Source organism: Belonocnema kinseyi, chromosome 2 (assembly GCF_010883055.1).
Source record: "Belonocnema kinseyi isolate 2016_QV_RU_SX_M_011 chromosome 2, B_treatae_v1, whole genome shotgun sequence".
NCBI classification, from domain to species: domain Eukaryota; kingdom Metazoa; phylum Arthropoda; class Insecta; order Hymenoptera; family Cynipidae; genus Belonocnema; species Belonocnema kinseyi.
Window position 1 is genome coordinate 113,185,062 of NC_046658.1, and position 17,406 is coordinate 113,202,467.

General features: G+C 26.1%; 1 protein-coding gene across 2 annotated transcripts in view; it reads left to right on the plus strand.

Moving 5' to 3' along the window:
• The window catches only part of LOC117167467, a 78,266-nt gene extending 71,484 nt beyond the window's left edge, over positions 1–6,782 (plus strand). For both annotated transcript variants that reach the window (XM_033352426.1, XM_033352427.1), the window contains one exon: positions 5,447–6,782. In XM_033352426.1, coding sequence (XP_033208317.1) covers positions 5,447–6,430 — 984 coding nt within the window. In that variant the 3' untranslated portion in view covers positions 6,431–6,782. The remainder of the gene's footprint in view (positions 1–5,446) is intronic.
• The last annotated feature ends 10,624 nt before the right edge of the window (positions 6,783–17,406 follow it).

The window sequence follows — 17,406 nt, forward strand, 5'->3', positions numbered from 1 at the left end:
TAAAAAAGATTGTATGAAAAATAATGCTTCAAAACATTATAAAGATTTTGAACGATTTCAAATTCGTTTAGAAGATTTCACAAAAATTTCAAATGAATACAAGATTTCATAAATATTTCAAATTCAAAGATTTCAAAAAGAGTACAGTACACCAGACTTCAAAGATTCCAAAACAGTTTAATGATTTTGAACAATTTCAAATTTGTATTACATTTTTCAAAAGATTTCACAAATATTTTAAGACTTTCAGAAGATTTCAAGGATTTTAGATACTTTAAAAAGGGTACAGTAATTCAGATTTCTATGTTTTCAGAACATTTCAAAGCTTTGCAATGATTTCAAATTTTTTTAGAACATTTCAGAAGATTTCACAAACGTTTCAAATATTCTTGCGATTTCAAATAAATACAAAATATGTAGGAAAGATTTCACAAGCTTTTTAAAGAATTTACAAGGATTTCAAAAGTTTAAAAAATTAAAAAAATTTTAAAAGATTCCGAAAATTTTAGATCATTTCGAAGGTTTTAAACAATTTCAAAAGGTTTCAATAAATTTGAGAAGGTTTCAAAAGATGTCAATGATTTCAAACGAACACAAAAGTTTTCACAAACAAAGATTTAAGAAAGATTTCACAAATATATCAAAAAAGGTCATAATGATTTCAAAATATTTCAAAAAATTTAAAAAGGATTTCAAAGATTTTACACAACTTTTAAAAGATTTCACAAAAATTTCCAGGTGTTACAAAGATTTTAAATACTTCGAAAGGTTTCTACGAATTCACAAAGATTTTAAACATTTCACAAACATTGAAAAAGTAGTTTCAAGGATTTTCAAAACTTTAAAAATATTTTCAAAGATTTTACTAGACGTCTTATGTTCGCAAAAAATTAAGAATTTGTTTATTTATCAATCTGCTCCCCTTAGCCATTTTTGGCCATTAAAAAAATTAAATGTTTAATTTTTTATTTGTATAATAAACGGTTATTTGATTGTTAAATGTAAAAAAAACGAAAATTTGGAAAAATTTGATTTCTTGACCTGGAAAAACCGGAAAAGACCTTGAATCTTGTTCCTAGGAAGCGCCGGATACTCTGATTTTACACTAGAGTGGAGCGAAAAAAGTTGTAGTTTTATACTCGGATTTCCTACTAAAACTTACAGATAACAAAAATATAGTTAAGACGCAAGAATATTTTTTTAATTGGCATTAGGGTTAGTAAAATTTATATTTGGTTTGCAATTAATTCTTTGAAAGGTTTTTTTGATAATGAATATTAGATTCTTTTGATTTTTTTGTCCCGGAATGACTCGCCGAACAAGCCAGTAAGGCAAAGTGAAATAATGGAATTTAGATTAATTAAATTATAAAATTTAATATTTAAGACAAATCCTGGAATTATCAGAGAATTTTTATATACCTGGAAAATCCTGGAATTGTCACGGGTTTTTTGAAAGCTGGCTCAATGTTTTTTGAAAGCTTGCTCAATGTTTTTTGAAATTGTAATATAAAATTAAATAACAATCGTTTTCATATGTAAAAGTCTCTTTTTGTTACTGGATTTAAATATTTTGTTAAAAATGTCGGTATTTTATGGTTCGAAATAAATTTTTTTTACTAAAAATTCAACTGTTTGATTAAAAAATCATGTATTTGGTCGAAAATACGACCTTCTGGCAGATAATTAATCTACAATTATTCAACTATTATATTTTTAGTTTAGAATTCATCATTTTTAGTTAAAAGTGCATCTCTTTTTGGTTGAAAATAATGTTTTAAACCCAAAGTTTAACTATTCATTTTTTCATTGAAAGTTTATCTTTTATAGTTGAAAATTAATTTGTTGAAAATTAATTTATTTATTCGTTGATGGTAAATGTAACTATTTTGCTAAAAATTCTTTTAAAAAGTTAAAAAAGTTTTTTTTGGAGAAAATTAATTTTGTTAACTGAAAATTGAACTAATTGTTAATTAGTTACAAATCCAACTACTTGTTTAAAACTTCAAATTCTTTTTTTAAAAATGATTTTTTTTTTGTGTCTGATGATTCATCATTATAATTGAAAATTCATTTTTTTGGCTGATAATTAATTTTTTAACTGGATTATTAACTATTTTGTTGAAAATGCGTTTTTCTTTGTTGAAAAATGATTCTTTAAACTGAAAATGTAACCTGTCCAATTGCATGTTCCATTATTTCAGTTAAAAATTCATCTCTTTCGCTGGAAAATAATTTTAAAACATTTTAAATTCAGATATTCAATTTATGGTTGAAAATTTTTCTTTAACAGTTAAAAATGCGTGTATTTTGTTGAAAACACAACTTTTTGGTAACAAATTCAAATACTTGATTGAAAGTTAAACTATTTTGTAAAAATTCTTTGCAATTGCTGAAGATTCGTCTTATTGGTTGAAAATTTGTCTTTTTAACCTAAAAATTTAGATGTTTTGTTGAAAATTATTCCTTTTGAGTTGAAAATTCTATTTTTTAAAATAGAAAATTGAAGTATTCAGTTGAAAAATAACTGTTTTGTTAAAATGTGATATGTTTCGTTTTTTTTTTAAATTTAAATTAATTATTTTAACTAAAAATGTTACTATTCCATTTTCGATTTAAAATTTTTCTTTTTTGCTGAAAATCCAACTACTTGTTTCGAAGCTGAATTACTTTAGCAATTTATTTTTTTAGTTGAAAAATTTTCGTTTGTCTTCTTTGCTTAGAAATTTATCTGTTTTATTGACAATTCGTCTATTTGATTAAAAATTAACTTTTTGGTTTGAAAATCTATCTTTTTCATTTTGTTAAAAATTCTTTTTTTGTGGTGCGAAATTCAACTGTTTTTGTGAAAAATTCGTATTATTGGATTAAAAATTCATGTTCTTTTTTGGTAGGAAGGTACTTTTTTCCAAAATGTAGCTTTCTTGGTGAAAAATTGGTCTTTTTGGGTTTGAATTCAGTTGTTTTTATTTGAAATTAAACATCTTTATAGGCTGAAAATGCAATTTGTCGATAAAAAAAATTCGTCTTTTTGGTTTGAAAATTCCTCTTTTTTACTAGAAAAATTCCTTCTCAAAATTTTATTTTCCTTGGTTAAAAATAAATCTGTTTGGGTGCAAACTTGTACCATTTTTCTGAAAATTAATCTTTTTGGATTTGAATTCAACTGTTTTTATTTAAAATTAAAAATCTTTGTAAGCTGAAAATTCAAGTTTGGTTAAAAGATCACTATTTTGTGCAAAATTTATTTATTTTGTTAAAAATTCTAATATTTCAGTTGAAAATTATACTTTTCGATAGAAAGTTTAACTATTTTGTAGAAAATACGCCTTTTTGACTTGAAAATTAAAAAAATATATTTTTTGCTTGAAAATCTATCTCTTTTTATTTTTGTAAAAATTCATTTTTTATGGTGGAAAATTGAACTGCTTTTGTAAAAAAACGTCTTTTTCGATAGAAAATTCGTCCTTTTCAATCAAAAATATATATTTTTGGGTTGAAAATTCCTCTTTTTTACTAAAAACATTCGTTCTCAAACATTTATTTTCCTTGGTTAAAAATTAATCTGTTTGGGTGCAAACTTGTACCATTTTGTTGAAAATTAATCTTTTTGGGTTTGAATTCAACTGTTTTTATTAAAAATTAAAAATTGTTGTAAGCTTAAAATTCAACAGTTTGGTTAAAAGGTAATTTTTTTGTGAAAAATTTAATTATTTTGTAGAAAATTCGAATATTTCGGTTGAAAATTATATTTTTCGATAGAAAGTTTAACTACTTTGTAGAAAATACGTCTTTTTGGCTTGAAAAGTAAAAAAAAAAAGATTTTTTGTTTGAAAATTTACCTCTTTTTATTTAGTTAAAAATTCATTTTTTATGGTGAAAAATTCAACTGTTTTTGTAAAAAAACGTCTTTTTCGATAGAACATTCGTCCTTTTGCATTAAAAATTCATTTGAAATGAAAAGTCTTTGTAAGCTGAAAATTTAACTATGTGGTTAAAAATGCGACTTTAAAATTTAAAAAAAAAACGTTAAAAAGTTGTCTTTTAAGAAAGAAAATTCATCCTTTTGGCTTGAAAATTCTTTTTGCTTAAAGCTTTAACTGTTTCGTTGTGATTGCAACTATTTGTATCTAAAATTAATTTTTTTTTTTATTTTGAAAATTCTTGTTTGAAAACTAATTTTTCATTGATAATTCATCTTTTCGGGTTTAAAAGTCAACTTTTCTGCTAAATAAATTCGATTTTACAGTTTGAAAACTCAAATTGTTGGTTTAAAATTCGCCTTTTTGGACTGAAAATGTATCTCTTCTGGTGCGAAAGACAACCGTCTAGTAAAAAATTCGTTTTTATTTTTTTGGCTTGAAGATCCAATTGTTAGGTCTGATATTTTTTTGTTCGTAAATCAGACCATTTGGTTTAAGAGGAACTCTTGTATTAAAAATTCTTCTTTTTGTATTTAAAAAAATTGGTAAAAAATTATTTTTCTTTTTAGTTGCAAATACAATTATTTTATTTGGAAATGCAACATATATTTCGAATTGACATCTTATGCGTTTCATATTGAATTCAGTATGGTACCTATTCTATATGGTCTACCAGTTCGCCACCTTGTGTCGATAACTCAAATTAGAAAGAGTAGGTACAATTTTAAAGATATATTTTAATTTTTGCATAAAGTGTGCACTATTTTATGTAAGTTTCAATACATTATAAGATTAAATTAACTTTAATTAATGTATGCACCGACAAATTTTATCAATATTCAAAGAATATGATTAATAGCCGATTGGAATTTAAATATGAATTCTAACTTAACTTTTAGACCAGATTTTTAAATAGTAAATGTTTTATGTATAAATTAATAAAAGTATACTTCATTTCTGTTTCAAATTTAAGTCTATTTAAATTTATGACCTTTTAAAATAACGATAAATAATACAATAATTGTTTGTTTTTTTAAAATATTTCTGTCAAAGAATCTGTTTTTTTTTTCACTGTACAATGTGTAAATTCCATCCAAAACCCTTTGTTTCCGATAAATACTTCTTTTTATTATCCAATAAATAATTTATACTAAAAAAAATCGTTGAAACACTTTTATGCACAAATTAAAATACATAATTAAAATCGTACCTACTCTTTCTAGTTCAGATTTTTGTCACCAGGTAGCGTATAGCAGTTTAACCATTCCCAATACATTAATTATATTTAAAATAATATACCCCCCTCCCCCCTAATATTCTTCCTCCATTTTCTTCTAAAGTCACACAATTTCTCCTGTTTTGAGAGAATTTTGGTGCTTTAAGTCAATCCTTTACAAAGTTAAATTTAATTTTAATTGAAATGAAAATGTATCGAAGTTTATTTATAAAATCTAAAAATTATACAAAATTTAGTCATTTAAATGTAATTTAATTTAAACTTTAAATTTAATCATCTTATTTAAGGTTGACCGAGCTGGATTTCCTTGCGGATGCTCCCGCGACGGCTGTGCAAACAGTTCCGGTAGGATCGAGTTCAACCCAGTGCGTGTGAGGACGCACTTCATCCACACCCTAATGCGTCTCGAGCTCGAGAAGAAGCAGCGCGACGAGGAGCACACCGAGCAGGATTTGGTGGACACTCATCATTCCGGGCGAGGGCCGCTTCGAGAGGTGATCTCGATGGGATCAGTGATCGAGAGTCCAGTCGAAGCGTGCATTAATGGAGGCGGATTTACCACCCTGCACTACGAGAGCCACGAGACCGTTGGACCTTCATGTCAGCAAGATGTGGCCGTTGTGAGGGAGGAGAGTCTCGACTTGTACGCGATTCGAGACGACTGTTACCCGAGCGAAGACACGGTCGACACTTCGCAGAATGCTCAGCGGAAACTCCATCCGGAATTCCATCAGACTTTCCAAACTTTCCAAGGTCATCCAACTCCGCCCGTTGCCTTCCAGCAAAATGCGTACACAGACTATCAGAGTTATCAGAATATTCCGTCAACGTCTCGAGCGCCTTTCCAGCCCCAGTTCCCAGTCGCGACCAATTCGGGATTTTCTCATCATTATGGCGGCTATCCCGCTGATGGGTCCATGCCACCGAATTGCCAGACACATCAAGGACAACATGCGACCGGCTACGAGACGCCATTCCCCCAGGAGGAAGCCGCAGCTTCACAGTACACGAACTTGAGTTCTGTGCCGTCTACAAATGCAGTTGTTCAGCAGATGGGTAAACTTGAGCCGTTCTCGGAGTTGTTGGCTGGCAGGTATTCTTATTATGGTGAACTCGATCCCCAGAATCATGGGAATTATCATGCAAGTGGAGTTAAGATTGAAACTGAGAAGGGAGAGATAACTGGGCCGTCTGCCGAAAATTCAGAAGAGTGTGACGAGAATTTCGGGGAGATTATTAAGAAGTCGATGGTTGAGACTGTCTCTGCTTAAATTGTCATACAGTTAAATAGCTACATGTTGAAAGAAACTATCTCGGATCACTGATATATTTGTAATACAGGGGATACAGGATTCAAGGGGAAACTCTTGTGTCTGCGTGAGAAAGAGAACTTGGAAATATTGATTAAAGTCGTGTAAAATTTAGTTTATTGTTAATGAGTGAACGGATTAAATCTGGAAACTCAATGAAATTTTAGAAAAAGTAATTGCTAGAGAGCTAGACCATCATTTCCTTTTGATAATTTCGAATTGAAAGTGTTTTAGAATTTAAGAAAAATGTATTAAATGATTTTGAATGGAATACGTTCCAATTCGAAATATTTGAGGGTAGGTGACATTTTGAAAAAAGGACAGTATTTCAAATTTAATTAAAAGGAAGTGAACTTGTATAATTTCTAAATACAAGTTTTTAGAATCGCACAATTTTTATTTGATTTTAAAAAAATATAAAAGCTTTCAAAATTTTAAAAACTTTCAAACTAAAATTTTTTAATCTGGACAATCTCTTTCGGGAGAAGTTTAAATTGTCTCATTTCTAATTCAAAAGATTCAAAGTTGATAAGTTTTATTTTGAATTCAAGAATCTCGAAAAGATGAATATGGATTAAAATTAAAAAATCACAATTACAAAACGTTAAAAATGTAATATATTTCGATTTGAATTTCCAAAAATAGGTCATTTAAAGTTCCGAGGAATGAAATTTCTATTATTTAATAAATTAAAATTCGAAACAATTAAAATTTGACAATTTGAAATTAAAAACTAAATTGAATATTTTTAAATAAAAGATTCTGAATTTCTGGAAATATAAAACTAATAAATTCAAAAATTAGAATTCAACATAAAATTGATTGAACAATTTTGTCTAAAATCAAAAAATAATTTCACTTTTCAAAATGGAAAAATTAACAATTATGAACCTTTAAAATTGAATTATTCAAAAAAACGTTCGAAATAAAAAGTAATTTTTAATTAAAAATATTCAGAAATGTACACTACAGAAACTTGAAACTTAAATCTCAACTTCATCTAAAACTGAACAAAAAATATAGTCATGAAGTATTGTGATATTTAAACTGTTTTGTGTCCTAACCCTTGAAAATTTCTATTTTACGTAAATTTAATCGTTTGGAAATAACAATTTTCAAATATTAAAATTTTACTTTTTAAAATTCAATTATAATCACAAAATTTAAACTTGTGATAGGAAAAAATTGTAATTTTATAGTACTAATGTCTAATAAAAAATAAAAATCCTTAAAAATAAAATGTGTAACTATCAAATCTTTCATTTTGATTCCCTATGCTTTCGAAGAATTTAAAAAACCATAAAGTATTGTGTGTTTAGAATTGAAAAAAAATTATTTAGACTATTCAAATCTAAAATTATTCAAATTGAAATTAAATAAAACTGAATTTGGTTGAATTTCGAAAAGTCTAATTGATAATTTGAAAATTTTTCATTTCAAAACGATTAAATTCACTTAAGTTGATAGAAATTTGTAAAGTTTTGCGTGCAAACATTTTTAATACAACAATTCTTCGCGACTCAATTTTTTTTAGTCTTAAATGAGGCTCGGATTTAAGTTTTCATTTTCTGGAGTATAAATTTTGTTGTTTAATATTTCCCAATTGAAATTACATTTTATTTTAGAAAAGTATGTCTAATTAATTTTTACGTGTCATCATAATTTTTTCAGTGCAATAAAAATTTAAATTTCTATAATTTTAGAAGATTTTACTTGGAAATATTAAATTTAGTTTTCAATTTCAACTACTTCCTAATAAAATTGTCAAAATAAAAAAAAAATAGTTAAAATGTTTTTTTAATTTTGAAAGCTTCTGTTTAAAATTAGTCAAATTAAAAATCAGATAATTTTAAACGCTTTTATTCAGAAGTGATACAAGTTTAATTCCTTTTTATACCATCAACTCAAAATCCAATCGGCTTTCTTTTTTTGTACTGTTTGATTATTTTTATTAGCAATTACTTTTTATTAAATTTTATGTCCACTTTTAGTCCATTCACTAATTAAAAATAAACGAAATTTTACATGACTTTTATGAATATTTGTAAGTTCTACTGTATTTTTCTTGTATCCAGTGTATAATAATGTCAGTGTCTCGGATTGTATGTCTGAAAGGATCAGTCTGGCGTCTAATATCCCTGAATTCTCTGAATTCTAAAACGAGGGGCCAATTTAAAAAGCAGAGCGTTTAGTTTAGACGACCAATGCCAGATGGGTCGTTTTAGACGTCGCATCCCCGATGGTTTGTAAGATTTCAATTAATGATCGAGGAGAATATATATTTTTTCGATTGGTTCTTATCAAGAACCGGTCTTTGTTTTCAAAGAACTTCCGGCTGAAAAAATGAAGTAAAACTGTATCAAAACTCTTCCTGGGACAGACGTTTGGTTTTGATTTTCCGTCATCACGGATCGAAGAGCTGCAATTTTCAAGAAATCTTCTTACGTTGATGACTGGGCGGACACAAGGAGATGAGTCAATGCGGTTGTGACCAAAAACTAAAAAAAAAAAATTAATAATAACATGGGATCAGCTTAGAATGCAGTTTATCATGATAACTTTAATATTTATGGTAGGTGAAGAGAGTACGTTACTTGTTCAATTCGCCGCTACAGATTTGAGACGATTTATTTACCAGCAATAATATTCTTGCAATTTTTATGCATACACGTATGCATTTATTGTTGATTGAAATTCGTGGATCATGGATTGCGATACTTTTGTACCAGAAATACGAATCGAGTGAATCTTTGCTTATAGGAGGAGAGGAGAAATGAAAGGAGCGGAAAAGTCGGATGTTTTGAAATTTCGAAAAGCAAGAATGAATGTTATTTTCGGTTGATTTCTCTTTGATAGAGTTTTGAACATTCGTTTTGTAAGTTTATCCTGATAACTTTGTTTACAGTCAGGTAATTTATGGGCTTGTTTTTTTTTTCTTTTTCTGGAATTAAAACATCTTTATTTGAATGCATAGAGAAGATTTGATCCACTGAATGAATGTTTGTATTTTTTACCTAATTTATTGGATTTCTCGTGAATTAGAAAGAAGAAGAATAAGGAGAAGAAGACAAAGAAGAGTTTGTAACGACGATCTGAATGAGAAAAATAATCTGAAATGTGGACGAGAGGCGTGTGGAAATAGCGACTGGTGAGCCTGTTTGGTGGTGGTTGGTTGCCTTGTATTGTTTTCTAAGTACACTCCTCGTTCCTTCCGTGCGTTTTTCATGCAGAATCTTTTTTGCATCCCGGGACGTCGATCGCTAAATCCACGTTTAATCGAAGAAGCACTACGCATAAGGAAATAATTCTATGATAGTATTAAATTTATACATATATTATATAATATAATATAATATAACGGACGTGTCAGCTCCTGAGCACTTCTGCAGGTACTTTGTTATTCATGGGTTTATGCATTAAACGCCGGCCGCCCGAAAGCGCCTTTTTTCAGCTAGATAAGAAGCGGGCTGGTCTGTAACGATTAAAGAAACGATACCCGGAGTTCTTAGTCGAGCCTTTTAGTTAGGATCAGCGAGGTGGGTCCACTTATGACTATGACGTTACACTCTGCGAGGGACGCGACATCTCCTTACGACATAAATTATACAAATATAATACACGTATGTAAGTTACTTTAGAGTATTTGAGTAAAAAACATACATAGTTTATAGCGTTTTATTAAATGTTGTGAAAAAGTCTTTTGCTGTTGTGCTTGTTGATCCGAAACTTTATTTTTAAGTTATAAACTATCATTTTTTAGGGTGGCCGCTTGACCGGGAATTTTTAATAGTTAAAAAAAAAATTGTTTGAATCTCTTTTCAATCATTATATCACTGAGTTTACAATGTGTAATGTTTTAATTTGTTAACACAGACATTTTCCATCAGAGATTTTATTTTTAAGCTTACATTTTTAGATTTAAAGAATTTCAAAATTCAGTCTTAAGTAAATTAACAGCGTTTGAAATTGAAAATTTTGGATAAATAACATTTTTAGTGTATGAACTGTAACTATAAGGAAATAATTTTTTTAATGGATTTGACATAACGATTCTAAATCGGTTCAGAATTCAACAATTTTCAGATTTTAACGTTAAAACTTAAACTGTTTTAATTCGAAAGTCTTAATCATTGAAAAAATGTAAACGCCCGATAGAAACTTTATAAAATATTCTGAACATAAAAATAGCTTTATAATAATCATAATAAAATGATTTTTCATTTTAAATAATTATTTTAAGAGAATATTTAAAAAGATTTTCTAAATTGTCATAAGAGAAACGGAATATTTTTAAGAAATCTTTTAAAATATGCAGAATTTTTAAATTTTTGTTGGAAAATTTGATTCATTATAAAAGATATTTAGACATTTTTAACATATTTCAAAAATAATTTTAAATTTGATTTCTCAAGATTTTGAAATAAAAATTTGAAGCTTTTCAAGGATGTTTAAACTATTTCAAATGAAAATAATTTGACTTTAATTTACGAAGTGTTCAGTTAAAATTTCTTTTAAATTTCTAATGTTTCTAGCTTAAATTCTTTTAGAATAATATGATTTATAAAAGTGAAAAATTCTTAATTTTGCTTTTTGTGTGCATTTCATTCATAATTATTCAATTCAAAAGTGTTAGTATCTAACTGCAATTTTAGATGTGTAAATTATTGAGCATTTGAATATCAAATTTTAAATGTAAAAACTTTTAAACTTCAATTTTTAATGTAATGGTTCCGTCTGGAGTGCTTTAATTTGCAGTTTATTTTTGATTACTTTTTTATTAAAATATTGTTTCAGTCTAAAATATTCAATTATTAAACCATTTAATTGAAAATTTTTTTATTAGGAAAAATAACAATTATTGAATATTTAGCATTATTTTATTGTTCACATAGCCACAATAAATAGCCACAATAAATAGCCACAATAAAGAATTTGAAAGCTTTTTAAGAACTGTGAAAGGCTTCAAAAGAATAAATAAATATTCTCCTAAATTTCCCAGAAAAGTTCAAAATTATTTTGCATTTTAAATAATTATTTTAAGAGAATATTTAAAAAGATTTCCAAAATTGTCAAAAGAGAATGTGGAATATTTAAAACAAATCTTACAACATTTGCAGATTAAAAAATTTTTTTTTGAAAATTCGATTCATTTTAAAAGATACTTTAGAAGTTTTTACAAAATTTCCAAAATAATTTTAAATTTGATTTGTCAAGATTTTTAAGCTTTTCAAGAATAATTAAACTGTTTCAAATGAAACTAATTTAAATTCAATTTAACAAGTGTGCAGTTAAAGTTTTTTTTTCTTTTAATTTGTAATGTTTCTAGCTTAAAATTGTTTAGAATAATGTAATTTATAAAAGTAAAAAATTCTTAATTTTGCTTTTTGTCTGCATTTCATTATTTTTTATTAGTTTTTTAGTAAAATATTGTTTCAGTCTAAAATATTAAATTATTAACCCATTTAATTGGAAATTTTTTAATTAAGAAAAAGAACAATTATTGAATGTTTAGCATTATTTTATGGTTCTTTTAGAATTAAACGATTTGAAACTGAATTGTTTGACATAGAAAGCCTTGAATCGTTAAATTTTCGAAGAGCTTTTAAACTTTGAACGTTGCACTTTTGATTTTTCTATTAAAAAAATACGAAATGATTTTTCATTTATAATAATTATTTTAAGAGAATATTTAAAAAGATTTCGAAAATTGTTAAAAAAGAATCTGGAATATTTTAAATACATCTTTTAAAATTGCAGAATTTAAAAAATTTTTTTTGGAAAGTTTGATTCATTGTAAGATATTTAGAAGTTTCTAAGAAATTTCAACAATAATTTTAAAGTTTATTTCTCGAGATTTTGAAAAAACATTTTCAACCTTTTCAAGGAAGTTTAAACTATTTCAAATGAAAATAATTTAACTCTAATTTAAGAAGTGTGTAGTTAAAAAAATGTTTTTTTTTAATTTTCAATATTTGTAGCTTAAAATTCTTTAGAATAATATAATTTATAAAATTAAAAGTTTTTAAATTTTGCTTTTTGTCTGCATTTCATTCAAAATTATTCAATTCAAAAGTGTTAGTATCTAACTTCCATTTTTGACGTGTAAATTATTGAGCATTTGAATGTGAAATTTTTAAACTTTTAAACTTCAATTTTTAATGTTTTCAATTAAAGGGTTACGTCTGGAGTGCTTTAATTTGTAGTTTATTTTTTCTGAAAATTTTGTTTCAGTCTCAAATATTAAATTATTAACCCATTTAATTGGAAATTTTTTAATTAGGAAAAAAAACAATTATTGAATATTTAGCATTATTTTATTGTTCATTTAAAATTAAACAATTTGAAACTGAATTGTTTGACATAGAAAGCCTTGAATCGTTAAAATTTCGAAGTGCTTTTAAACTTTGAACGTTACAATTTTAATTGTTCTATTTAAAAAATACCGAAAATTCGTTACAAATAATCACAATCTAAGTTAAAACAAAATGTTGATATTGCAAATTTGAAATAAAAATTTTAAAGCTTTTTTAAAATTGTGAAAGTCTTCGAAAGAATAAACAAATATTCTCTTAAATTTCCTAGGAAAATTCAAAATGATTTTTCATTTTGAATAATTAGTTTAAGAGAATATTCAAAAAGATTAAAAAAGATTTCCAAAATTGTCAAAAGAGAATCTGGAATATTTTAAAGAAATCTTTTAAAATTTGCAGAATTTAAAAATTTTTGTTGAAAAATTAGATTCATTTTAAAGGATATTTAGAAGTTTTTAACATATTTCGAAAATAATTTTAAATTTGAGTTCTTCGGATTTTGAAATAAAAATTTGTAGCTTTTCAAGGATGTTTAAACTATTTCAAATGAAAATAATTTAATTTTTTTTTTAAATTTGTAATTATTCTAGCTTAAAATTGTTTAGAATAATATAATTTATAAAAGTAAAAAATTCTAAATCTTGTTTTTTGTCTGCATTTCATTCAAAATTATTCACTTCCAAAGTGTTAGCATCTAACTTCCATTTCAGACGTGTAAATTATTAAGCATTTGAATATCAAATTTTGTAATTTAAAAACTTTTAAACTTCAATTTTTAATAATTTTAATTTTAAGGGTTCCACCTGGAGTGCTTTAGTTTGTAGTTTTTTTTTATTACTTCAAATGAAAAGTTTTAAGCTTTAGAGCTTACATTTTTTAATTTACTTGACCGTGAAAAATGTTTGCGAACCGGGGAAAAACCGGAAAATGACCGGGAATTTTTCTCTTCGATTTAAACGGCCACCCTGATTTTAGATTTAGTGAATTAAAATAATTTCAGGCCTCACAGACCGGTTTTGATTTGAAAATATCACATCTTTTAGTTTAAAAAATCTTTCTAGTCCTTTTAAATGTTACTTGATACTACATGCCATGATACTTGTTAATAATATATTTATCGTCTTTAAAATATTACATAATTTTAATTTACATTTATGTTTTGAATGTGCAATTCTAAAACAGCCTAATCTTTGAGGCCTTTAAACTAAAGTTTTTTCGTAAATTAATTTTTAGAGGCTTCGAATGTTTAATTTCAATATTTTTGTTTCAAATGTTAAAAATTTTCGGACCATGTCGCTATTCAATATTTAAAAATTTCATATTAAAGGTTTTGATAGTCAGTTTTCAATTTAATAATTTTGGATGTAAATATAAAAGAAATTTCGCATTGAAAAGTATAAAATTGTAAAATTTCAAAAAAAGAATCGTATCATAGCAAAATTATTTTGTATTCTTTAACTCAATTTTGAATTTTCTATGTAAGATATTAAAATTGTCCGATTTTTAGTTGAAGATTTAAACAAATAAGTCATCTCAAATTGAAAAATCTTTTATATTCGAAAATTTCTAGAATGAATAATAATTCTAAAGGAAGATTTGAAATTTAAAAATTGGGTTTAATATGAAAAATTATGGAAATTAAATTGTCGGAAATTAATACATCAGTAAATGGACAATATTTCGGTCACTTTACGTGGTTACAATTTCAGATTTCTGAACTTTCATGAACAACGTTAATTTTTTAATCTTTTCCTTTTATAGGTTTTAATTCTCAATTAAAATTCAATTGGTTGAATATTGGAAAGTATGATTAGAAATTTAAAAATTATTAATTTTTAAGCAGTTTAAAGAAATTCAAAAGCTTTGTCTTTGAAAGATTCAGATTAGTTTTCAATATTAAACTCTCAAATTTTAATCACTGAGAGTTCAAATTATTCACATTTAAAAGTTTTCAACCTTTCATTATTTAATTTTGAACGCTTTTAATGATAAAGAATACAATTTCTATTCCTCTGAATTTCAAATGATCCAAATTTCCAAAATTTGAACCTTCAAAAATTCAAGTTTTAACGTTCTGACATTTTCATATTTTGATATTTTAATCTAAAATCATGCTAGTTTCGTGATTCTCCAAATCAAATTAAAATTGTTTAATTTTTAGCGCTTCGACTTAGAAAATATACAATGCAACTCCTTTTTCTAATTAAATTGTCGAAAATCTTTCAAATATATATTTTTTAAATTTGACTTTGAAAAAAAGTAAAAGTCAGATATGTTTTGAATGAAAAGATCACATTAGCCTCTTTTCATTCAATAAATTAACTCGCATGGATTAATCATTATTCAATTCAGGACTTTACCTATTTTTTAATGGTTTTGAATTCTTTGAAATATTTCAGGGTATTTTTAAAGATTCTCAGAAATTTTTTCATAGATTTCAATGATTTGAAGGAATTTTAAAGATTTTAGATTATTTTTTAAACTTCTCAGGCATTTTCAGGAGTTTTTAATTTTAAGTATTTTAGGGAATTAAAAAAAATACGAAAGAATTAAAAAAAATTAATTTCAAAAACGTTTGAAATATTTTAGGATAAATAATTTTCTAGTATTTCTGATTTAAATAATTTAAAAAGATTTCTCGTTATTTTATAAGAGTTCCGAAGATTCCAATGATTTTCAGGGATTTTAATGGATTTTAATATTTTAATGGATTTCAAAGAATTTTCACATCACGTGAGGTGTTTCGTAGGGTTGCAAAGATTGAAAGAGATTTTCAATTTTTTTTCAAATCATTTGGGATTCGCCCTGAATTATTATTAATGTGTATTTTTGTTCGAATTCTTCTAAATTCACTCAATTCTAGCCAATTCAATTAATTTTTACATATTTTTTAAAATTAGTTCAAAAGGTTTGGAGATATTTGGAATTTGTATGGAATTCAGTTCTAATTCTTTTGAATTTTCTTACATTTGTTTCATTTACTTGAATTCTTATAAATTCACTGAAATCTATTTAATTGAATGGATTTCTTTGAATTTTTCTAAGCTCATTTTAAAATTACTCAATTCAATTAAGCTTTTATATCCCTAAATTGTGTTCAATTCATTTATTTTTTAATTCACCTTAAATTTTTATGTATTTCCTCGAATTCTGCTCTTTTATCTTAAATTTTTCTAAATTCACTCCAATTTTACGGAAATAAAAGAAATATCTTGATTAAAAATATTTTTCTCATTCATTTAAATTCTTCTATATAGTCAGTCTACGCAAACACGATTTTTGAATCTTTTTTCAAAAATATCTCCGGGACGCACGAGTGTCATTTCTAGAAAACTTGGAATTTTATTTAGGACCCCTTAAGAGACCGTTTTAGAAAAAAAAGCGCGCATTACCTACCTAAAATATTTTAATTTTAAATAAAAAACAGTGGAATTATTTTTAAAAATGCGCAAAAATAGAAATATTCTACATTTTGGTATAAAACATAGAATTGTCAATCTTAAAAGGCGAGTATTTAACAAAATAAATGAATTTTCAACTTAAGAATAGTAGATTGAAAAAAGGAACAAATTCCAATAAAACATTTACATTTTTCACTAAAATTATGAATTTTTAACCAACAAATGAATTCGTAACCAAATAGTCAAATTTTCAACCCGAAAAGATCAAGAAAGACTGATTTTCAACCAAATAAATAAATTCTCTACTTTTGCCCAAAAAAGCTTTTCTACGAAAAGGCAAGAATTTTTAACTCAAAGGGACAAATTTTCAGTAACAATCAATTTATTTTCAAACAAACAGTTGAGATATACTAACCAAATAGTTGAAGTTTCAAGCAAAAGAAACCAATAGATAGTTGGATTTTCAACAAAATAATTAAACCATTGACAAAATAGTTTAATCTTTATTTATATAGTTGAATTTTCCACTTAAAAAGGTTTATTTTCTAACAAAATACGAGTTTAAACAAAAAATACATTAATTTTTTTGGTTGAAAACCAGTCTAAAAGTAAACTGTTTTCTAAAAAATTCGACCTCCAACTCGGTAATGATGAATTGTCAAGAAGAAAGTTTATTTTTAATCATCTAAGATGAATGCTCCACCAAACAGTTAAATTTTCTACAAAGGAATTAATTTTTTAACTAGGAAAGATAAATTTTTAACAAGAAACTTGATAGTTACATTTTAAGTTTTAAAAAACTTATTCTTAACCAAAGAAAAAAAACTAATTTAAAAAAATTTACATAATAGTAGACTTTTTATCAAAGAAATGAAAAATTTAATCAGGAAGAGTTGAATTTTCATATTAGTTCAGTTCGCATTCAAGCGAAAAAAAAGTTAAAAAACGGTGAAAATGGGAAGTTTCTTGAAAAGTGGAAGTTCATTGATCAGAAATTGTAGGAATCCAAAGGTGAACAGGTAGGGCTGCATGAAACATTTATGTTGGATTTCGGTGCATAACGCACCTGATGCAACTGACGCGCTGAGAGTGTGGTCCTGTAGCAGTAGCAGTTTGTCACGCTTGACTCAGCAGACCTTTTCTTTCGACCCCGCGGGTCCTCTCGTCCGGAAACCGTGGAGGTTATCAGTTCTAGGAATATCGTAAACGGTGGGGGGGGGGGGGG